This window comes from Suricata suricatta, chromosome 8 (assembly GCF_006229205.1).
Source record: "Suricata suricatta isolate VVHF042 chromosome 8, meerkat_22Aug2017_6uvM2_HiC, whole genome shotgun sequence".
NCBI lineage: Eukaryota > Metazoa > Chordata > Mammalia > Carnivora > Herpestidae > Suricata > Suricata suricatta.
The window spans coordinates 62,406,077-62,431,758 of NC_043707.1; the positions used below are offsets into that span (position 1 = coordinate 62,406,077).

The window sequence follows — 25,682 nt, forward strand, 5'->3', positions numbered from 1 at the left end:
GTGGTTATTCTCTAATAAAGCAAAATGCTAGGGGGAAAATCTTCCAATTAACTGAAAATAACTGCCAAAGATCAGAACAAGCATATGAAAAGAGTTTGGTTGGCTCTATCACTTGAGCTGCCTTTACATAGTGCTGGTTCCCAGAGCTTTCAAAACAAATAAACCAAGCAATCAACAACAAAAAACAGTACTGGGCTCCCACCCTCCAAAGATTATGATTTCTTAGTTCAGGATGGCCTAAGAGTCCCCCCCCCCCGCTTTTTTTTTAAATAAAAAATCTACATGAGAAGAACCTGGGTGGGCCATGGACCATACTTTGATTAAGTTCTCTTCCCCAAAACCTAAAGATACACTTTGCTGGCTAAATGAATTCCCAGTGCCTAAGATATATTTGTCATCTCTCATTCATTTGGAACAATCATCACTAGAAAAGGCGAGGTAGGCTTGAGATTCTCTTTCTAAATGTGTATTCTTTGCCTGTAATTTTATATAACCTACATTGTCTTAACAAGTATAAAAACATAGCAACTGAACTACAAAGTTTAAAAGGAACTCATTTTATAGTATACTGAGATATACAAGGATGACTGCAGAACAGGGAGAGATCTGTAGCACAAGCAGGTGCTGCTCCCAGCAAGAGCTAGGAGACTTGTGACACAGTATGAATATTCTAATACCTACAATGCGCCATACACTGTGCTATGTTCTAGGAAAATAGCAAAGAACAAAGCAAAAAAGCCACCACTCTTAAATAACTTATAGTAAAACAAATTACAGACATCTCACAAATAATTACAAATTTGATGTATGGTAGTGAGAATAAAGAAAGGGATGTGATATAGCTAAAGTTTATAGAAGACCTCTCTGATACTTATAAACCTGAAAAAGGAAGATAGGTAGAGGTGACATAAAAAGACAAAGAGAAAGCAGAAGAAGCAAATGAAACATCAAGCTCTAAGTCTGAGAAATCAGAGAAAATAGAGCATATGCAAGGTATTTTAGAAAGTCCAATATAGTTAGTTGGGGCACCTGGGTGCTCAGTTACTTGAGTGTCCAACTCCTGATTTCAGCTTGGGTCATGATCCCAGGGTCTCGGAATTGAGCCCTGTGTCCGGCTCTATGCTTAGCATGGAGCCTGCTTGGGATTCTCTCTCTCCCCTCCTCTGCCCAACTCCCCCACTTACAAACTCTCTCTAAAATAAAAAGAAACTTTAAAAGAAAAATTCCTATTTAGTTACAAGAGGAGAGATGGGATTGGAAAGCAAACTGAGGACTGATTTAGAGTTTTGTAAGCCATTTTAAGGACTGAGGACTTTATACTAAAGACAAATCCAGTCACTGAAGGGCACTGAGAATGGAAGTAATATGACTTTATGTTGAGATCATCCTTAGTGCTCTGTAAAAATATACATGTAGGGGAAGAAGTCAAAGTGCTGAGGTGAGTTAGAAGGCCTTCTGGGATTCATGGACTAGCAGCCCCAAACCACTTTGCACAAAAAGGAATGTGTATCAGAATCTGTATCAACAGCGCACTAAACACACTACTAGAAGTATGTTGACTTGTATTTGGAAAAGCTCCTGGTGGCATCAGAGACCAGCACTTTGAATACCACCTGCTTTAGACTAGGATGGTGGCAAGAGAGCTGGGAGACAAAAGGATACATTCAACAGAAATTTAGAATGAGAATAAATAAGATTTGGCGATAGGATGAAACGAAGAAGAATAAAAGCCATTTTATCTGGCTTGTTACTAACATGGAATTTGATATCCCGAGCTTTTTACTGACATATGGAACACCACAGGTTAGAGAGAGTTTGCTTTTTGTGGGGGAAAGGCTAAGTGGGTAGGTGAGAGGAGTTGAACTGAACACACTAAGTTTGAAGGTGCTAATGGTCCACTCAGTTCCTAGCCTGGGTCTCTCAGAAGAGATCTGAGCTAGAAAGAGCCATGTGGGCACTGTCAGAGTCCTGAAGGTATGACTGAGCTGTGAGGAACAGGTGAAGTCCCCCAGGCAGAAGGAAAAGGATCCAATGAGACAGAGAGAGGTGAAATATATCTATGCGAGAAGTGTTAGAGACCAGGAGAAGAATTAGAGTAAATGGGGGCTGAAACCAAATTATATATTAGGTGAAAAAATAAAAAGGGGAGAATTATAAACAGCAAATAGTTTATTTAGTAGGACTGGCTATAAATATAAATGAAAAGGAAGAAGAAAGGGTGATTGATATGTGGAGTTCAGGGTAAATTCACTCAAAATGAGAGAAATTTAATGATGCTTGTGACACTGGTGACAAGTAGCTAACACAGAAAAAATATAAAAAGAAAGGATGACAGATAGTGCAAAGTCTCCTGAAGGGCAGAAGACAACAGGATCTGGTTGGTGTTCACTTGTCCTCAAGCTATCTATGCTTTTTATTAGAAGATAATAATAGGTGTGGTATAAAGTGGATTTTGTGAGAAAAGCTGATGGGAGTTTCTATCTGACACTTTCTATTTTTTTCTGAGAAATAGTAGGCAAGGTCATAAGGAGTGAAGAGAGACTTGGTAGACTGAGAATTTTCTGATACAGTCTTTGTAAAAAATGAGCAAGCTGGAGAATGTGGTGACACTTGTCAAGCAGAGTAGGGGGCCTATTTGTAATTAATGCTGATGAACTTCAACTGGTAACAATTGCTAGATCATAGGATATTCTCTAGGTACACTCAACAGTCTGGTATAGGTATGAAGAGAGAATACTAGAGTCACCAAAAGTACATGTTATAACAAGGAATCTGGATTACAAGATAATGGGGCAAGCAAGTTTTGGAAATGAACTGTTTTTCCTTTTCTAATAATTGAAATGCAGTTCAGTTCAGATACCATAATAGTTAAAAATGAGTATTAAATAATTATCTAATGACTCCCTCAAAATTAAAATTGTAAATCTTTATAAAGAAAAACCTGAGTGAGTGTTAACACTCACAAATACTTGATGCTCATTATCTGTACACAGAAGACTGGGTAAATTTAAACTTCAGATACCTGATAACATAATTAAAGTACAATCTTTTGTTATAATTACTATAGATTACCTCAGACAAAACACACAAACTACTTTTCTATATCTCAAGTGTAGTAGAATTCCAAACCAAATTCCATTCCATTGTCTTTTACCAAATACTCTTCCCTCTGCATCAGAAGGGATGACAAAAAATATTCCACATTAGAAAAACATGCACTATATTTAAATATTTGGAAACTGTAAAAAGTGCCATAAAGATGATGGCTTCTAGATTGTCTGCTACTGACCAAACCTCATACCACATGGATTTTGGTTACTCTTTAAATATAAAATATCTCCAAAGTTGGGGTTTGGGGGCATGAAAAGAGAATCAATATTTTTGGAAAAAAGAATTCCAAGTGTTAATGTATGCCTGAAAAGGAAAATATAGTAAGATTAGATCATGTAACTTCAGAACCACTGAGTAGCAACATACTAGAGAAAACAAGACTGAAAATGTCTACCTTACATATAGTGCCCCTTATAATAGTTACCCCTTTAACTATTAGCATCCGCTTGTAACACAAGAGTAATTCCTGCTCTTTTGACCACATAAAATATAAGGAAAAAATGAGATTTTTTGCTCCCCAAATGACATACTGAAGTTGGAAACACAATAAACAGTCAAAAATGGTCTGGATTCCATATAATATATCTTGTTCTACAGGAAGCACTGAAGTATTACAGACCAAATTACAGACTCGTTTGAAAGTATGAGTAAAACGGAGAAAAAGAAGTAAGACAGAAAGGAAGATAAGTAGACAGTTGATGTAATCGTTTAATAATGAATGTTTAATGGTTTAACAATGGAATAATAATTGCAATGATATAATATGGCACAAGATGTGAAAGAGCTGGAGCAAAGGTAGATTTAAATGATACACAAACAGAAGATCAGGCAGTTAGTAGCAAAGATATGGTATGCAGTTTTCAAACAGTGGTCATGATATGGGAAGACATTTTATTCTTTTAACAGTTTCTTATCCTCCATTTACAACAACAACCACAACAAAACATAACCAGGAATCTATTCAAAAAAGTAGTCTTTAAAAAATAAGTCTTTGAAAAGAGTATTAAATATACTGTAGTATAAATGAGAGCCTATCATAACATCTGAACCACACGTGTGATGATTATTTCAGCCAAACTGTCTTGATAGCTAAATTAATCACGCTGAAACTCCTGGAAAACACAAAATCTTTACTAGTGTTCATACACAATATAATCCTGCCATATCCTCAAGAGCATAAAACTTTGGGCCCAAATCAAAAATGGAAAATAAGAGAAGTCAATTTTATAGATAACTACAGGTAGAACTATCCTTAAAAATGAACACTGCTATCAAAATACTAAGCTTTTCTATTTGTATCTAAATGACACCAGTTTGTGCCATCTATAATTCTACATGCTATTGCCAAGTTATGTCCGTATTAGTAACATTAGCAATATATATGTGTTTATGTGTACCCAACATTGAAAAATACCATTATCTCAAAAATAAATAAATAAATAAATAAATAAATAAATAAATAAATAAGAAAGCAAGCAAGCTCCACACTTACTAGTTTTGCTTGTTGAGCATTTACTGGATCACCATACTGGAGAAGAGCTTGAAACTGGTTATTTTTTGTAAATGTGATTATCTTCAATACAGCACCAAACTTTGAAAATATCTGTTAAAACATTAAAATCAAAATATTATTAATTTACTATTATCTTTATTTCTCCAATTTATAGGTAAACACAAAAATTAAACTTACTTGGTGAAGAACATCAAGTGTTACAGGGTAGTACATATTGTCAATAATTATTCTAAGCACTGGACTCTGGGCTGGAGTCACTGCACTCTCACTAACTGTGGTGCCACTAAGAGGAGTATTTGCTGTCTGGACAGCTGTCACAGCTTGAAGAACTGCTTGAGCACGCTGAAAATTAAAAGATAGGCACTTAGGAACACACTCTGGATTTTCACTTAAACTTTGCTATATGTTACACTATTAGTTCATTTTTTTCCAACACCTACAGATTAAACAAAATTCAACAATCATTCAACAAATAACTTTGGAGCACCTACCATAATTCAGTACTCTACTTGTATTTACATCAAACCAATTATCTAAGGTTTAGGAAAACGTGACGATAGGCAATATAATTTACTCTCAAAGGAACAAATATAGTTTGGCAGATTCACATCATCAGAAAATGTTTTAAACAGAAACTTTTAGAGAACAATAAAACTTCAACTTAACATCATTCAATTCATAAAAAAGACACTCCGTAAACCTCAGCAAGGAGATTACCAGATTATCCAAAAGAACTCCCATAAGGCTTATTTCTAATATAATCTTAAAGGAGGAATATTGAGAATACATATTAAGTCTTTTTCATACTAGCATAATTTCTAAAATACTAATTAAACCAGGACAGGTCAACTACTCTTAAGATACACTTTAATTTCTGAGATTTTAAAATGTAAAAAAATATACAAACTAGAATATTACTACTATGACATATTCACAAATAAGGAAATAATATTTCTACCTATTTGGGATCAAAAAAACCTACATAAAGGCAAATAATTGTTAAATAACAGTAACAATATTACTACACTGTTTTACAGTTTGAAAAGCTGTACTGACAGATGAACAGGAATATAAACTGAGCATAATAAATGAAAAAGGAAAGCGAACACAAAAGAATTAGAACACTTATGGGAACAAAAATGGTCACTTTGACAGCACATATACTACCATAGAAATCATTTTGCAACACCTAAGTGTGTCAAATCAACATAATATATACCTTAAACTTATACAACATGTCAATGTTTATCTCAACCTCAATAAAGCCGGAAATAAAAAAGAAAGTCATTTCCCTGAAATGTCTCATAATCAGGAGATTATACAGTTTGGAATTCAAAAAGACCACATGCCCATCTGGTCAAACATCATTATTTAAATGCTAATTAGATAATACAACCTATAGATTTATTTATTGGCTGAGGTGACGAAGTATTTTAAGTGGTGTACTGCAGTATTACTTCCTTCAGTAGTCCTTACATATATTTATGTTATTACAAGCATGGAAACATCACAACTTAGGAAATTACTAACATCTAACATCTGTTTCAAATAATGGAATGTCTTTTTAAAATAGAAATCACATGATCATGGTATACTTCCAAATGGTACAAAAGGTTAAGTTTCCTCTGCAAGTCTGTTACCCTGTATCCTTTTCTCATACCCATTCCTTCCCAGTATTATCGTGGGTACCCTTCCATATACCATCCATACCATCTATGTGCGGTGTGGCATGTCTATTACATACCTTTTTCCCCAGTACTATTCACTTTTCTCCATTTTAGCTTAACAATTAGGTTTTCCACTATAATTAACAAATAACTTTCCATATTTTCTTTAATTGGTGAAACAGGGTTAGCTTGCCATAGATTTAATGGAACTTCATGAACTATTACATATACATATAAAAGGACACAAATCCTAAGTATATACAGCTCAATAAAACATCACGAATTAAATGTATTTGTAAAATGACTATATAAAAATAGAACATTATAAAAACTCTAGAAGCCACATTCATGCTTTCTCTCAGCTTTATAAATGGCATCATATAATATGTGTTCTACTTTGGTCTGGCTTCTTTCAATAAATGCTATTTTTATGACACACACCCATGTTTTGCAAATTATCAGTAGCTTCATCAATCATTTTGTATTCTAAGAAATTCCAACAAATGAATATGCCACAACATATTCTACTGCTGCTGAAATATGGATCACTTCCACTTTGGGGCTATTACATATTAGTGTTTCACGAATTTTCTCATACATATCTTCTGATGCATATTACATATTTTCTCAGGTGTGTACCTATGATAGATTTACTAAGACAAAGATTATGTATATGCTCAGCTTTACTACATACTTCAATTTTTAAACATGATTCTAAAAATTTATATTCCTATCATGTATATATAAAAGTTCCAGCTTCCCTACCTTGTTACCAACATTTGGCATTACCCATCTTAATTATAGTCATTCTGAAAGCATATGGTAGTAGCTCACTGTGATTTTATGTCCAAGTTTCTTTTTTTAAAGTTTATTTATTCTGAGGGGGAGAGGGAGAGGGAGAGGAAGGGGGAAAGAGTGCACACAGGCACACTCTAGCAGGGAAGGGGCAAAGAGAGAGGGAGAGAATCTCAAGCAGGCTCTCCACTGGCAGTGCAAGCCCAACGTGGGGTTTGAACTCATGAACCATGAGATCTTGTCCTGAGCCAAAACCAAGAGTTGGATGCTTCACTGACTGAGCCACCCAGGTGTGATGTCAAAAGACTTGAAATAAGAGGAAAAATGCCAACTTGGAGGATTTACAATTACTTTTGGTAGAAGCATAAGCAAATATATAGCCATAAGACAGAAATAGTAGCCATCTCTTCTGAAGGCCTTTATCCTGAGCATGAAAACGATCTGGCCGCAGGAGAGTAACTACAATCAGATTTGTTTGTTTTACAAAAACATATACATATTTAGGGGCACTTCAGTGGCTCAGTTGGTTGAGTACCTGACTCTTCATTTTGTCCCAGGTCATGAGCTCAGTTTGTGAGTTTGAGTTGGGCTCTGCACTGCCAGTGTGGAGCCCAGTTGGGATTCTCCTTCTCCTTCTCCCTCTCCCTCTCTCTGCTCCTACCCTGCTTGCACGTGTTCTCTAACACTCAAAATAAATAAACCATTAAAAACAAAGATATATAGGGGCGCCGGAGTGGCTCAGTCAGCTGAGCATCTGACTTCAGCTCAGGTCATGATCTCATGGTTTGTGGGTTCAAGCCCCATGTTGGGCTCTGTGCTGACCACTAGCTCAGAGCCTGGAGCCTGCTTCAGATTCTGTGTCTCTTTCTCTCTCTGCCCCTCCCCTGTTCATACTCTGTCTCTGTCTCTGAAAAATAAATAAATGTAAAAAAATAGATTTATAATAAAGAAAAGATATATATATTTAGAGAGAGGGACAGAGTAGGGTGAGGGGAGAGACTAACAAGTAAGGGGAAAGGAGGAAGTAAAGGAGAAGGGGAGAGGGAGTGGGAAGGAAGAAGTACTAGGGAGAAAGAATTCAAGAAGGGAAAGTAGAAAAGGAGATCAGTAAGAGAGCTGTTATCATAATACAGCCAAGAGATAACTGTGTCTGAACAAATAAAGTTTCGAGAAATATGATGAAAACTAGGCAGATATTAACATGAGTGAATTGATAAGACTTGGTAATTTGATGAAGGATCATGGAAGAATTCATGGTTAAGTCATATTTATTGGCCTCTCTTTATAAAAGCTCAGGAAAATGCCTATAAATGAGGTTACGAGGATTAAAGAGTACACTCAGTATGATGAGTACTGAGTACCATACAGAACTGTTGAATGACTATACTGTATACCTAAAACTAATAAAACACTGTATGTTAACTACACTGGAGTTAAAATTTAAAAACTCAATGAAAATGCTGACAAACTAATACAAAATGGAATAAACCCAAACAGAGAGAATGTCATCACTGAGAATTATTTTACCAGAATTCCTGGAATACACAAAATAAATGGAAACAAATGGCACAGAAGACTTAGTGAACACAGAACAAACAGGGTTTGCACTGGTAACAGCCAGATTAAGTCAGATTAGAAATTGGCAGAGTCATAGGAAGAAAATAAAAGGGTTAACGGAAAGTCTGTGTAGCAAACAAATTCCTCTTTCTCCCATCTGCCCATAATCTCTGACTCTTACCATTAAAAAACAATAACAAAATGCTCCCTTAAAAGAAACAAATTCTAAAGGGAGATGTACAGGCCCAGCGTAAGGTCCTCTTTGGTATTTAGGGGATCCCAGCTCAGGGCCCAAACTCATTACTTTACTCTAGAGGAAATCATACCAGTCCAATAAAACTTAATCGTCCATTCTAAAAAATCAAAAGACAACTGGGGGGAGGAGGACAGACAGATGGACAGAAGATAAACATAACAGCCAACACTGAAAGAAATGAGATAATTTAGATAGAGTGAAGTATTTTTTAAAATACTGTTAATTAGTAGTATCCTTAAAGAATTATGAAATCTGAAAAGATGATCAATGGTAACCTAAAAAGGATTATCAAAAAAAATTAAAAACGGCTTCTAAAAATTAAAAATATGGCTGCAAAAACAATTTTTCACCCCCAACACAAGCAACTTTTGCATTGATTGTTCCCTATATCTGGAATAACCCAGGCCAGAATAAGTGTATTTATTTCCAAACTACTTTGAAGTTTGTTACTGAAATGTCACTTCTTCATGGGGTTTTCACTAGGTATTCTATTTAAAATTATAAATCCCCTTCCCTTATATACATTTGTCTATAGATGCCTTATCCTTACTCTTTTCATGTTCCTTGCAACTGAATCTTTTAAAATGAGAATGCATTCATGAATTATGTTACTATAAATACTAATACATAAATAAAATTGAGATACTGAATTTTAACTTCTGAGCAAAATAATACAGAATATCCTCTTTTGGCATATTTCCTCATGATAAATTCCTAGAAGCACAATTTCTGGTTCAAAAGGAATGAAGATTATTACCCAATTAAAACAAACAAAAAACCAGCTGAAAATTCAGTGTTGTCTGTAGACAGAAAGTTTTAAGTACTTCTTTACTTATAAACTACCAAAATGATCTGGAAAGGTCAGTTTTTATGAAGGTTTAAATCTATGAGAAATTATTTTCCATTACATTTTCAGTAAGACAAAAAGACAGATATAGTTTATATTTCACTGAAACATAAAAGATATAATTAGCTAAAAACTGTATTAAAAGAGCTAAAGTTTTTAGACCATTCTTTCCATGCTTTGTACTTAGGTCTAAAACCATTCCTATACTATTTAAAATATATATATTAATTTTAAATATTTTCTACATCACATTTTTTAAAAAATCAATTTATTCATATATTCTCAATTCTTACATTCCCAAAAGCCTCTCCCCACCCCTCCACTGGAAAACCATTTCACACTTCTTCAATAAACGTATTTCATAAAAAACTTAAGACCTATAAAGAGTCAAATAACTAAAAGTACTAAACTTCATACCTTAAAACTCTAAGCAACAGAGTTACTATTAGTTTATATATATTACATCTCATATACAGTTTCTATACAAAAATTTGAACTTGCAACATGAAAATGAACATTTTGACTAGAACCTTAAAGCTTTGAAAAAATATTTAATTAATCAAGTACCAATTTAAAACGTGCAAACAGACTTCACATACTTTTTGTAAATTAAAATAATATTTAATACTTACAGACATACTGCAAGAAAATGTCTTTAAATTAACAAGAAAATGCCCCATGTCTTCTGAATGGTTAAAAATGTTTACTTTCCGTTAATATGTCTAAGATTCTTAATATATCCTTGGCCATTTTATTTATGTACCTATACATACTCACTTGGTTTAATGTATTATCTGTTTTTAGTTCTTTGTGATTGGAGTACTGGATATAAATTGGTTGGTTACGGAGATGAGGTGTCACAGCAGAGTAGTAATTGACCATAGTAATAGCGGCTTCCTCTGTTGCTAGTTCCAAAAATGCCTGAAAATTTAAATAGCAAATATTTTAATACCATGAATTATATTCAAATAAACTTCAATATCTGTGTAATATGTTCAGCTAATGAGAAAAATCAGTATCTAGACTATACCTTCCCAATTACATTTAGATGTTCAAGTAAGTTATCCTTACTTATCGTTATTTTCCATATACCACAAATGTAGTCCCCCCCCAACAAAAGCTAAAGAAAATAAAATCTAAACATTTTCTAACATCAGAATTTCACTACTCTTAGAGAACATAAGAAATCTCATCAGTAATTTTTAAAGCAGTATAACTTGAGAGACAAGGAAAAAATTAAGAATTGAATGTCAGATTAGTGAGAGAGAATGTTAAATTTCATAAGTTCTTCTAAATTATATCATTAGAAAGTTTAAAACAAAATTTTAATATGTCTGGGCCCCTCTGCCACAGGTACATTTATTAAATAAAGAAGATCTAGATTAATGACTATTTTCTTTCAATGCTATCAGATAAACATTTCCATGAGCTAAGCTTAAAGTAGAAGATGCTACTAGAGTTCTCACTTTTCTGATATTAGAGCCACAATACAGGAAATACTTCATTTGTATTTTCTATAATCTCATTATAACAACTGTTCAATTAGTCCAAAATTGAATTCAAAAGGCAAAATTTAAGAACTACAGTTAACTTCTTCATTTTGGCTCCCTACTATTTCCCTACCATTACCAGGAAAAGTCAGAGTCTTTAAGACTTCTGTTATGCTCTTTTAGAAATGTTAGGACCTACTATATTCTACCCTTTTATTAGGAAATTGCTAATTCACACATACTGGATAGTTTGGGGCTTAACAATTTTATGAGTCCTGAAAGATGCATACCTGATTTTTCCCTTTCAGCATAAGGATGTTGGTCACCTTACCAAAAGGTAAGCCTAAAGCAATAACTTCAGTTTCTGTCACTTCACCAGGTAACTTTCGAATATGAAGTACACGAGAAGGAGCACCATCCATTTTATCTTCTCCTTTAAATTTCTTACTATCATTACCATTGGCTGAAAGACATTAAAAAATAGTTTATTAATTTTCCTCATTTGTGTGGAAAAAACCCCACAAAGTTTAAAAAAAAACTTAAAAACATAGCTGGGTATACCTGAATAATTCCTAAATTTTCAAAAACTGGGCATTCAAAGGAAAATAGAAAAATCATATCCACCAATTATTATCAAATAAAATTATGTTACCAATTAAGGTAACTACTCGGTAAATGTTTCTGATTATATATATATATATATATATATGTAAAGAGTAACAAATGACAAGCAAAAACATTAAAATGCAATTTTAGTAAGTAATTTTTCAATGGCTAAAGAACACAATCAACTTACAATTTAATCATCTTTATTACAGACTAACAGAAATACTCAAATAAGTGTAAAATTTTGACGTAGCAAAAATTAGGGTGACAGGAAATTATAAATGGTTTTATTTGGAAAACATTGTACTAAAAAAATGAGATCAAAGAAGACAATGCTGTAAAAATAATTATGCAGTCAATCCACATTACAGCTTACCTACAATGGGTCTCTCCTAATTTATTAATATTACCACTTAATCCACCTAAGTATTTTGTCATTATCAACATCTATGTAATATAAAACTCACGGACTTGGGGCGCCTGGGTGCTCAGTCAGTTAAGCATCCGGCTTCAGCTCAGGTCATGATCTCACGGTTCTTGGGTTCAGGTCCCGCATCAGGCTCTGTGCTGACTACTAGCTCAGAGCCTTGAGCCTGCTTCAGATTCTGTATCTCCCTCTCTCTCTGACCCTCCCCTGATGGCACTGTCTCTCTCTGTCTCTCAAAAATAAATAAAAAAGCATTAAAAAATTAAAAAAAAAAACTCACGGACTTAATTAGCTATTATTCTGACCTTTAAAATAAACTGATATATTTTTATACAACAAATCAGTTACCTGCCTTTATTCCAATGCCTCACCAAAAATAAAAGTCCTACTAAAGATACAATAAAATAGGTGATGTTTTCTATAAAATTGTTTGAAGAACTTGCAATGTATCCAATATGCCACATGGGTAGTTCCTAACCATTTAAAGACTAAGGCATATTTCTGAAACTAACTAAAATAAAGATTCCTTAATACAGTGAGAAATATATGTATGTATACTCCCACCTGTGTATAATTTTAGGTACTTCATGGTACTCCCCAAATCAATACTATCCATAAACATTATCTGTGTGTGTTGTGTGTGTATATATTCTCAACAGTATTGATAAAATTCTAAGATCAACTTAATCTCTAAGTGGCTTTAAAGTTCATTTACACATCGATTCTTTAAGAGTTACTGAGTATCAAGAACATGTCTGGCACTGTTTGAGGATATAGCAGTGAACAAAATGATCAGTAAGATCCCCAGTCCTCTCTTATAGTCTAGTGGGAGAGGTGGACTAACTGGTACATGAACAAAATAATCCTTTATAGTGATAAAGTGCTATGACAGTGACTTTACTGGATGATCAAAGACAGTGACATTTACTGGAAATAATATGTGAACTCACTTGGTAATTAAGTTAAATTTAAGTCATATTTTACTCTAAGAGCTTTACTGAAGTTTATATACAGGAATGGCCTTTAGAAATCCCCTTTGGATGCTTTCGTACAGAAGAATAGTAGGCTCTGGTCTCTGGATGCATTGCCATGAAAATCTTGCTGGCTAGCTCTTTCTTAATCACTCCAGAAGTATGAAAAACTAAAGGAAGCCCTCTATACTTCATTTAATAACTAAGGAAGATTTGTACATGCATAATCATCTGAACATATCTGAAAGAAGAAAGAGGCTGAATTTTCTATTTTGTGGTATTTTACTGAACAAAATGATGACTGGGTCTGTTAGCTGAAAATATAAGTAAAGCAGGAATTTAAGAATACATATATACTTTAAGACTTGTAATTGGCATACAAACATACACTCTTACATAAGACTAAAGCCTTTCCTTGGCAAAGCAAACTAAGTACAGAATCCTGATAAGTTGTGTTCTTGTTCGTTCATTGGTTGGAATAACAAGAAAGAATAGTTCATAATTCAACCTAGAGCCCCGTGAGTCATAAGTTATGGTATCAGTAAATTTCAGTTTTTCCTAACTTAGTCTGTCCTTTTCCTTCTGGCAAAAAATAAAAGGAAAGAAAAATACATCACAATGAAGATGTTATCTATTACTGCATACATGAAGGCTTGCCTTTTCAAATTATTTTTAGACTACGACCCCAAAAGGTAATAGCTTGCATTTTCCTATTATAAAGGAATTTGGATTTGTGTTAGATCATTTCTGGACAGTGTGAATGGTGAGCATTAGGTAAAACAGCTAAATAATACAGAAGGGTGGAATAATTTTGAATGTCGAAGAAGAAAATAAATACCCTGGTTCTTTGAAGCTACTTTTCTTTTACATCAATATTTAACATTCCCTGCAAGTTAACTGTATGCTAAGCACTGTAACTCTATAGTACAATTCCATTTATGGATAAGAGCTAGTTAAGTTGACCAAGGTCAGACACTAAGTAGTAAAGTACAGGAAGTAATAGAAAAAGACTGAAACTCAGGAAATATGACTCCATGGCCTCTGGTCTTAACCCACTACATTATACAAGGATCCCAAAGACAAATATTGCATTATATACAATTCCCAACAGAGGATCTGTGCTTTTTTTCCAATGACCCTGTAACATCATCACACTCTGATATTCCCTCAGTTAATTTATAGTTTTAGAAGTTTATAGTTTATAGTACTAAATATTCATATTTTAGTACTAAATATTCATATTTGGTATTAAATATTATGAAAGTTTTCATTCTAGATAATGAGAATGTAAGAACATAAAATTGGGAAATAAGGACTTCTTTAATCATATGACTAAGCATACTTTCATACATATAAACACTCCAGCCCTAGAAAAGAAAAAGGGCACAGGAAAATGTATAGCCCTTAGCTTATGAACACATCGGCCATTTATTACCCTCTCAGAGAAGTAAGGACGACTGGGTCTCTCTGGGTTATTAGATCTAGGATTCGTCAAAGGTAAAGACAATAATTTGAACTTCTTCTCATATAAATCCAGAAACTTTTGGTTTGTGTATGTTAAACCAATAATAATTAAAATGATCTCAAAGAACATAGGCAAAAATATAGTAATACTTTGATGCAGATAGGTTGTATATAAATTGCAGAAATTTTTAATCATATTATTTTCCATATCTTATATCATTCAGCTTTCTTAAAGCCTTTTGCTTAAGATGTTCTTCTCAAACTTGAAACAAGTAATATGTAAAAATATGTAAAAACTGTTTCTATTTGAATACTTCTCTGCCAAATTCAAAAGTGGTTTTCTACCTCAATTCTAAAGTGACCATATTCATTCACCTTTAATCAGTCTCTTTTTTTCCTTTCCTTCCTTTTTTTACTGGTGTTTACCTGCAGTTTTCTCATGAACAGTCTTGCCAAGGTTCTGGGTAATTTGTTAAATCCATCCATAGCCAAAATACTGTGAGCCCTCTCATCCTTACCAAATCTCGGTTCTCACAGCATCCCTAACAATTCATTTCTAGTTTTCTTACTTCCTTGGCTCATTTTATAGCTACTTTGAACTTTCTGTTTATGCATGCATTCCTAGTAATGGTTGGAATTCCTCAAGCTGTTTTGGCCCCAAAGTCCTATCTTTACTTGCTCACTTAAACACCTGGGTCTCAAAAACCACCTGCTCATTTAATTTGTTAATTCTACTACTTTAGTTCCACTTATTCACCAATTTTCTAATTCTATACTTTCAACTGCATTATCAACCTGAAGTGCAACATTACAAAACCTTACACCTCTACTTACTTATATAGTGGAAACTGACTATTTAACAAAAGATAAGTACATTTGCATTCTCTGAAATCTTTTAGACCCAAGCATTTATAAAAAAGTATTGGTAGCATCCTTATCAAATATGAAACTGAGAGAAAAAAGTTTCAATTCAATCAGTTTTAGTTAAGGATTCAGGGCAAAGCATAGTGTTATAAATGCTGTTGGCTTTAGAAAAATAAAAAATAAAAAATAAATCTGAGTTATGAAAAATGAATACTTATATTCTTCACATTCCTATCTGGGAAAACAGAAATTCCAAAGAAGAGTTAACCAAAAATTCAGGTATATACAGAGAGTTACTTTTGTAATTCTGTTAGCTGTTTAGTCAAGTCCAACACAGCTACCACACAAAAAAATCTTAGGTTTACTGTAAAAATTGGATATAACTGCATTTTCAAGAAGCTGCACAGCCTACTTGCCAGAAGTACCTTACGCATGAGCTAGTAAAAAATAGAAGGCTAAGCTAAACTAGAAGTCTCATGTGCTGGAATACTTTAAAGCATTATAGCAAACTAAAATGACATTATATAAAACTGTCCTCACATAAAAATTAGTATCTCAAAGAGTTCTGAGAATCTATGGAATGATTTCAGTTTTTTTCACATAAAGCAAAATATCACCCTTTTAGCAATATTAAACCTACTATTATAGAATAACAATTACGATCACGGCCAGAAATATGTATACTTAAAGAGACAGTCCATATCCAGAGCTATGAAGAAGTGACTCAAAAATTAAAGAGACCATATTTTACAATTGTCAAACCTCCTCCCCAGTGACAAATACTTAAAACTGCCTTTCAATAAAAATAAAGCCAATTCTAGAGTGGCTCCAACTCTAGTCAGAGCTAGTTTTTTTTAAATGTTTCAATATCTTACAAAATATTTTTAATGCACAGACTTATGTATCTGACACTAAGATTCTAATGACATTAACTTTTTTCACTTCTAAAATTATTTTCTTCTGACACAAAAAACTGGCATAATACACACACACACACACAGAGAGAGAGAGAGAGAGAGAGAGAGAGAGAGAGAGAGAGAAGGAAAGTCTGGACAAATAAGGGAAAGGCCATTGAGACAGCTGTCTTTAGAAACAGAATTCTACAGTAAAGTGATTTGAGGGAACATTTTGGATAAAGCTGGAAGAAAAAAATGAAATCCTCTTTTATATTTGATAATACTGTCTGTAAAAGTACCTTTTTGAGACACTTGGATGACAACGGCATATTTTTAATGTATTTTTAATGTTTTATTTATTTTTGAGAGAGGGACAGAGCAGGAGTGGTGGAAGGAAAGAGAGAGAAAGAGACACAGAATCTGAGGCAGGCTCTAGGCTCGGAGCTGTCAGCACAGAGCCCGATGCAGGGCTCGAACCCATGAACCAACCAACCGTGAGATCATGACCTGAGCTGAAGTCAGGACGCTTAACTGGCTGAGCCACCTAGCTGTGCCCCGACAATGGCATATTTTTCCAGGGAAGTATAATCACAAGTTTTTAAAGATCGTTTACACTATTTGCTATTATAAGCAACAATATTCAAATTGGGGTCTGTGAGGACACACACAGACTCTCACTTTCTATGTTAAGGAAAAAAAGCTTAAAAAACTACTCAGTGTTTCCAAGGTGAATAAAGGTAAAATAAATTAAATGCATGTAAATTTCTTACGTTAAAACAAGGCTTTAAGTAATTTTATTCCATCAGTACACAAGACTCAATTCATTCTTTAGTCATTGGTGTCTTTCCTAAAGATATTTTAAAAAGATAGTAACAGATTATTCTCTTTCCACCAAAACCAAATCACCTTTTCCATGAGCTTCCCTTTGTTAATGGGACTATCATCCATCAACTCAGTGATTTTAAGCCCAAAAGAATACTTCTCCCAAACCACCCTACTTCCAAATAACTCAAAAGTTCTAAATTTCTTGATTCATTATTTCCTCCATATTCTAAGAACCTAAAATTCAGAATACCTTAGTATCTCTGGAGGAGATTACCATAAAGTGTCTTCCCTATGCACAGTAATAACCTCATTCCATACCCTACAAAACACAAATGGAAGAAATATCTTTTCTAAAATGTAATCTGGTAAAGTCCAAGCTCCTTAACATTACAAATCAAATCCTATATCGAAACCTCTACCTGTAAGAACTCAACTTTAGTCATTCCCCGTCTCCTATTTTACATTCCAGCAAGACAAAACTAAGAGTAGCTCATGTTTAAGTAGCCTACAGTTTCAAAGAAATTTTGGACTTGTTTGAAAACTCTGTAAACCTATACAGAACATGTCCAACACCCCAGAGAATTCCCTTGTACTTCCTGTCAATCTCAACACTCACAGGCAACATTATTCTGGCTTCTACACTAAAACTTGATTCTCTGTTCTTTAACTTTATAAAAATGGAATCACACAGTGAGTACTTTCATGTCTAGCTGCTTTCAGTTCATAAAATGTCCACTAATATTTACTAATGTTTTTGTAATTGTTAATAATCATTCTTTTGTTATAAGTAAGTAGTAATCTACTGTTTGATTATACCACAATTCACTGAAATTTTCCTATTTACAGACATTTGGGTAATTTCAAATCCACACCTCCACGAATAAAGATTTTTAGCCTCATATTCATACAAGTCTTACAGTGAACATGTTTACAGTGGAAAAAATCCTAGCCCATCAAGTACAGGGTCATAAGCTGTGTTCATGTTTAACTATAAGATACTGCCACACTGTTTTCCAAACTATTTTTCCAGCAAGGGCAAGTTGTTCCAATTGCTCCACATCCTCATCAACATTTATTCTGCCAATCTGTTTAATTTTAGCTTAGATTCTAGTTGGTGTGACATAACTCACAGTGGTTATAACTTGTGTTTTCCTGATGACAAATACATATTTTCATGTGCTTATCAGCCATCCATATACCTTCTTCTATTTCAAAAAAAAAAAAATTAGGTTGCTTGCACTTAAGAGATGTGAAAGAATTCTTTACATATTTTAGATTGACAAGTCCTTTGTCAGATATATGCACAGATATGTGAATATTAGATATGTGCATTGCCTTTTCTTTGTCTTCACAGTGTCTTTTTCATTTAGATGAAATGTCTAGTTTATAAAATTATTCTTTTATGGGTAGTGGTTTCTGTCTTCTTTAAAAATTTTTTCATTTACCTAAAGATTACTCTAAGGTTACCTATAAATATACTCTATATTTTTTCAAAAAGCTTTATATATTTAGTTTTTTAGGTGTAGTTATATATCTAATTTTCCTATACAGCATGAAGTAGTTTCTTTTTACATATGTGTTTCCAACTGTTTTCTGGCACCATTTCCCCAAATGAATGACCAAGGCACCTCTGTAAATAATCAGCTGTTCTTAAATACAGGAGTTTCTTTCTGTACACTATTCTGTGAATACTAATCTTGCTAATATTAAGCTGTTTGATTACCACAAGTTTATAGTGAATCTTCAAATCAGATCGTGTCATTATTTTTCCTTTTGGAAAATGGTTTTAATAAAAGTCCTTTTTAATTTCCACATAAATTTTAGACTCAACTTGTCAATTTCAATTTAAAAGCCTGTTGAGCTTGACTGACTTACAGATTCAGTTCCATCCAATTTGGGGGAAAATGACATTTTAACATATTGAGTCTTCTAATTCATGAACATGATTTCTTTCTCATTCTGGTCTTTAATACCTTTTTGTAGTATCTTATATAGTTACTGGTATACATGTCTCCCACATTATTTGTTAAATTTATTCCTTGATGTATCTTTCATCTTTCAAGTATTTTTGTAAATGGATTGTTTAAAATTTCATTTTCCAGCAATTTGCTAATAATATCAGGAAACAATTTTTGTACACTGAACTAGCATCATATAACTATTCTAAATTCATTGATCAGTTCTATGCAACACTTCGTAGATTCTTTTGGGTTTTTTATTTTAAAAATCATATTGACTGAGCAGTAGTTTTACTTCTTTCTAATCTTTATGGATTTTACTTTACTTGCCCTATGTAAGCAAAAAGCTGGAAAAAATGTGAATGCCTGTTTTTAAAGAGGAAACATTCAATATTTTACCATTAAAGAATGGAATTTGTTTTAGGCTCCTACTAGATGCCCCTCATTCACCAATGGACATTTCCTTACTAGTTTTCTGAGAGAGTTTTATCATGAATGAATGCTGTATTTGTCAAATGTTTTTTCTCCTTCTACTGACATTTTTTCCCCTCCATTCTATTATTGTGATAAATTACACTGAGTTCACTTTCAAATGTTAAGCCTTACAATCCTTGGGTAAGGGTCAATTAATAATCAGTATACTGAAGAGGTCTATTATTTCCAATTTTTAAACATTTGGTAATTTCCTAGATTTCTTACTGTTTTTGATTCCTACTTAAATTCCATTTATGATAAATTTCATTTATGAGCTTTCAGTCATTTGAAATCTATTATTTTGTGTCCTACTATATAGTCTATGTACACTTGAAAAGTTGTTCTGCAAGTAGGGTATAGTTCTGTGAATATGAATTAAGCCCAGCTGAATGACTAGCACTGTTTAGATTCTCTATGTATTTATTTTAAAGATCTAATTGTCTTATCAATCACTATGAGAAATGTTAAAATAATAAAATGATTGTAGATTTATCTTTAGTTTTACATATACATATTATTTTTAATAAACTTTGAAGCTGTTATTACTGGTATACAAGTGTTTAACATATTAACCCTTTAAGCACTACAAAATATGCTACTTTTTTATCCGGTAATAAAACGGTCTTGAATTTTACTCTGAGGCTAATATCATCAGACAAAGTTTCTTGTGCTTGTTGTTTGCACAGAATATTATTTTCTATCCTCTTTACTTTCTGCCTGTCTTTGTACTTCAACGTGACTCTAGTAGTAGATACTGCAGTTAGACCTGGCTTTTTAATCCAATCTGACAATTTGTGCCTTTTAACTGGACTTCTTAGACCACTAATGTCCAAAAGAAATGTTCTACAAGTCATGTAATTTCAAATATCCTATTAATCATATCAAAAAATAAGGAGTGAAATTTTAAGAATACATTTTATCAATATATCTGAAATATTAACACATCAACATATAATCAATATTTTTAAAAATGAAATATTTTACTTTCTTATTACTTTTGATACTATGTTTTTGAAACACAAAGGCACCACACATGTATCTCCATTAGAAATAGCACATTTCAAGTGTTCATGGCCTCATATAGCTACTGGTTACTACAGTAGATTAAGGGGTTTTTTGCTAATTTACATTTACTCATTGAAGTTTGACATCTATTAATTTTCTAATAAAAGTCGTGGTCTTCTCTTGGGCTGCTCTAACAGAATATTTCATAATATCCCATTTTAATTCTTCCATAGGCTTTTTTCTTTTCAAAAGCCCCTCTGAGGCATTACTCAGATGCAATAAACTGCATATTTTAAAGTATACAATTTTTTGACATATGCAAACGCCCATGAAATCAGGAAACCATGAAAGTATATCCATCCCCCCAAATTTCCTTGTACCTGTTGCAACCCATCCCCCCACCCCCAAATCCTATCTGCCTCAGTTTGTATCTCCTTGAGTTTTGTATAAATGAAATCATACAGAATGTACTCCCCCCCCCCATTTTTTTTCACACAACAGAATTAGCTGGAGATTTATCCTTGCTATTACATATATCAGTACTTTATTCTAGGAGTGAGGAGTGGCTGGCTGGCTCAGAAGAGCATAAAACTCTTGATGTTGGGGTCCTGAGTTCAAGCCCCACATTGGGCAGAGAGCTTTCTTAAAAGAAAAATAGCTTAGTCTATATGTCTGAGTAGTATTTCATTGTATACAAAAGAACACCAGGCCAAAAACTGCAATCTATTTACCCATTCATCTGTTGATGGACATGTGGATTTTTTGCAGCTTTGTTTATTACAAACAAGCTACTACGAACATTCAACTGAGTTTTTAAATGAACATATGCCTTCATTTTTCATGCATAAATGCCTAAGAGACAAAAAGCTGCATCATTACCAAATGCATCACTACTATCATTACCAAAAACATCTGGTAATGTTTTAAGAATCTGCCAGATTATTTGCCCAAGTAGTTCTTCTAGTTTACATTCCCACCAACAGTAAATGAGAGTTACAGTTCATCCACATCCTTTCCAGTACTTAGTATGGTTAATCTCTTAAATTTTAGCCATTATAATAGGTGTATGTTATCTCACTTTAATATGCATTTCTCTAATGATTAATGACACTGAGCATCTTTTTCATGTCTTATCTGCCATATATTTTTGCTGAGCTATCAAATATTTTTGACAACTTATTACACTGGGTTGTTTGTTGCCTTATTGTTAAGTTCTAGCATTTATACAGTCTAAATTTATATATATTCTGGATCAAAGTTCAATATGCTCTGTAAAGATGTTCTAGGACTCTATGATTTGTGTTTTCATTCTACTCTGAGAGTCTTCAGAAGAATCTAAGTCTGAAAGCTGAAGAAATCCCATTTGTTCTTTTATAGTACTTTTGGGGTCCTATCAGAGAAACTTCCGACCTCTGGGACACAGCAAAGGCGGTCTTAAGAGGAACGTATATACCAATCCAGGCCTTCCTAAAGAAGGAAAAAATGTCTCAGATACACAACCTAGTCTTACAGAGCTGGAAAAGGAACAGCAAATAAGACCCAAAACCAGCAGAAGACAGGAAGTAATAAAGATTAGAGCAGAAATCAATGCTATAGAAACAAAACAAACAAACAAAACCCCATTAGAAGAGATCAATGAAACAGGAGCTGGTTCTTTCAAAGAATTAACAAATTGATAAACCACCAGCCAATCTGATTAAAAAGATAAAATCAAGAATGAAAGAGAGATAACTAACAAAACAGAAATACAAACAATAATAAGAGAATATTACAAGCAGTTATATGCCAATTATGGGCAATCTGGAAGAAATGGAGAAAGAAACTTCTGCCTAATCCAAGGTCACAAAGATTTTCTACTTTCTTCTAGGTCTACTCAGAACTAATTCTTTCAATACGATATGGGATACAGATCCAAGTGTTTTTGGTGTTTTGTTTTGTTAGTCAAAAACTAGTTTTCCATAATTATCCAAGTTTATTTCTGATTCTATTATGTTATATTCATCTATTTATCTTTCTTTATGCCAGTATGACATTGTTTTGATTACTTAGCTTTATAGTAACTTTTTGAAAACAGGCAATCAGTCCTCCCGACCTTTTCTCTATTCACTTTAAAAAAGAAAAGTGTTTTTTTTATGTTTTTATTTACTTTTGAGAAAGAGAGAGAGAGAGAGAGAGAGAGAGCGCACGAGAGAAAGAGAAAGAGAGAGAGAGAGAGAGAGAGAGAGAGAGAGAGCGAGCGCGCGAGTGCGTGAGCAGGGAAGGGTCGGGGAGACGGGGAGGTAGACACAGAATCTGAAGACAGGCTCCAGGCTCTGAGCTAGCTGTGAGCACAGAGCCTGAAGAGGGGCTCGAACCCACAAACCATGAGATCATGACCTGAGCCGAAGTCAGACACTTAACTGAGCTACCTATGCGCCCCTCTATTCACTTTTAACTATACTTCCTTGTATCTTTTTTTTTAATATTTCAGTATGCAACCTTAATAGAGTTAATATTCTATCACTTCATGTAAATAACAAAACCCTTCCAACTGTAAAATTCTATTTATCTTCACTTAGTGCTAACTGTTGTCATATAAACATCAACATACATAAATAAACCACATAATAGAGAGCTATTGTTTTTAATGTACATAAACAGTCTTTCAAAGAAATGTAAAGGCTTTAAAGAGAGCCTTTTTAATTTACACACACATTTACCATTCCTGGTACTCCTGGTTATGTCCTGCAAATTCAAGTTTTTATGCAGCGTCATTCTATTCAACCTAAAGAAGTTAGCTATATTTTTGTTTTTTTTACCTTTTAATGCAGGTGTTGGTCTCCTGTGAGATGGCTTTTTCGTGGCTCTAAGATTTGCTCTTTATCATTAATTTTCAATATTTTGACTATTTTGTGCCTAAGTGTGATTCTTTTTATTTATCCAACTTGACATTTTTCTTAAAATTTTAGAAGTTTTCAGCCATTACTGGCTTAATTACATGTATATTTGGTCCCATTCTTTTTTCTCTTTGGAAACCTGATTACACATGTATTAGCTTAACTGTCCCCATAATATATTTTGTTCTCTCTGGTAAACTTAATAATTTCTATCCATTAGTATTCAAGTTCACCAACCTTTCTTCATTTGTGTCCAATCTACTATAAGCCACAAACGATGAATATTTCATATCAAATGTTTTTTAGTTATTTCATATCAAATGTTTTTTAGTTATAGATTTCTATATGTTTTCTTTATACCTGTCTCTTAACACCTGCCTCTGTGTAATCACTATTTAATACTTTCCTTTATAGCTTTAAAAATATTTATAGTTCTTGTCTGTCAATTCCACTATCTAGGTCATTTTGGTGTCTGCTCCTATTGCAGGCTTCTCTATTTGATGGAATGTTTTTGTAAGAATACGTCTGAACCTAACAGACGCCATGACAGGCTTTAAGTTTCCCCTCTAAACTAGGTCTAAAGGTCAGTCTCTCCAGAACTATTAGGCGGTTACACATTGCCCGAGGCAAGAGAGACCACCCTTGTAATACCCTTAACATTCCTAAGGGCAGGCCTAGATCAGTTATTGCCTAAGGCTAGTTACACCCTACGTGAGGGTCCTGGGTCCTGGGTCCGGGGCCTACTCTGTGATTGGTTAACACTCTAAATGTTGTAATTGGATAAACCTGCTGTCAATAATATTGTGTAATAATAATTGGATCACTGTACGTATGTCACAATTTCCTGTAACTCCCCCTTCCCAAACTCATAAAAGTCCTACCCCACCTTTGTTTGGGGCTCGCTCTCAGCATGGATCCACCACGCCGGTAAAGTCTGTGAGCCCAAGTTTAGGCCCCGGCGAGCCTAAACCCGCAATAAAGCCCTTTGCCTTTGCATGCGTGCTTCGGCCTCCCTGGCGGTCTCTGGTTTTGGGGGGCGATATTAAAATCTGGGCATAACATTTTCATGCTTCTTTCCATAATTTCTAATTTTTGATGGTATGGAGGATACTGTGAATGATAGTTCACAAAATAAAGACTGAGTCATGTATTCCTTAGAGGGTGTACTTTTGTTTAGGCAAGCAATTAAATTACTAGAGATCCTTAATGTCTTGTCAAACCAAACTAATAAGCTTCTTCACTCTTTATCTTAAGGTTGGCACTTAGTGTAATGGGTGATCCATTCTCTTAAGGACTGGGCTTTCTGTAGGCTAAATTGAATGCTGGAGGTTCTTTCCAAGATGTCTGCACTCTGACTTCCCAGTACTCCCAAGATCTCCGAGCACTACAGAACCTTTGGAATCGCAATTTTAGCTCTCAGCCCCAGAGCACAAGTCCATTCTGACAGATCTTGCAGAGTTCTCCAGCTGTATACAGGCAGCCCAGTTATTATTCAAAATTCTGAATAAGGTGACTCCCCACACTGAATTCTGACCCCTGTCAAATGCCCAAACCCTGGAGAGCTTCCTTTTTCAGGACCCTTCACAAACACCAGATGTCTGAGCAGCTTTGAATTCCAATCTGTCTTTTCAGCTCAGTGAGACCACCGTGCTCTGCTTAGGGTCTCCTTTCCTGTGCTGTAACAGGGTATCCCTCGGCAGAAAGCCAAAGTGATCATGGGACTCTCCTCATATATTTCCCTTCTCTCAGGGATCTTTATCTAGTACTGTCTGCTCATCAATTCAAGACAACAGTTGTCGAATTGACTTTATACAGTTTTATAGTTTTGTTTTTTGGGGGGAGGGAACATGGAGAGAGAAGAAAAACTGCTCTCAATTATTCTGTCATAGCCCTACATAGTAATTTTTAAAACATTTCAACTATTTATCACTATGCGTATTATTTTTAAAAAATCAAAGTGGAAAAGCAACACTGGGCATTTGAACCTATTTGTTCAATTATTTGTACACAATACTCGACTATCAACATCATGGCCTAGTGACTTTGTTTTGTATTCATGGAAAAGTCAGTAACAATGATG

At 34.0% G+C, this 25,682-nt stretch overlaps 1 protein-coding gene across 5 annotated transcripts in view; it reads right to left on the reverse strand.

Annotated features, from left to right (window-relative positions):
* Positions 1–25,682, reverse strand: part of PTBP2 (polypyrimidine tract binding protein 2) — an 80,065-nt gene that overhangs the window by 24,454 nt on the left and 29,929 nt on the right. For all 5 annotated transcript variants that reach the window (XM_029946310.1, XM_029946313.1, XM_029946312.1 and 2 more), the window contains 4 exons: positions 11,527–11,699; positions 10,524–10,667; positions 4,802–4,966; positions 4,604–4,714 (listed from right to left, as the gene is read on the reverse strand). In XM_029946310.1, the coding sequence (XP_029802170.1) occupies positions 4,604–4,714; positions 4,802–4,966; positions 10,524–10,667; positions 11,527–11,699 (593 nt within the window). The remainder of the gene's footprint in view (positions 1–4,603; positions 4,715–4,801; positions 4,967–10,523; positions 10,668–11,526; positions 11,700–25,682) is intronic.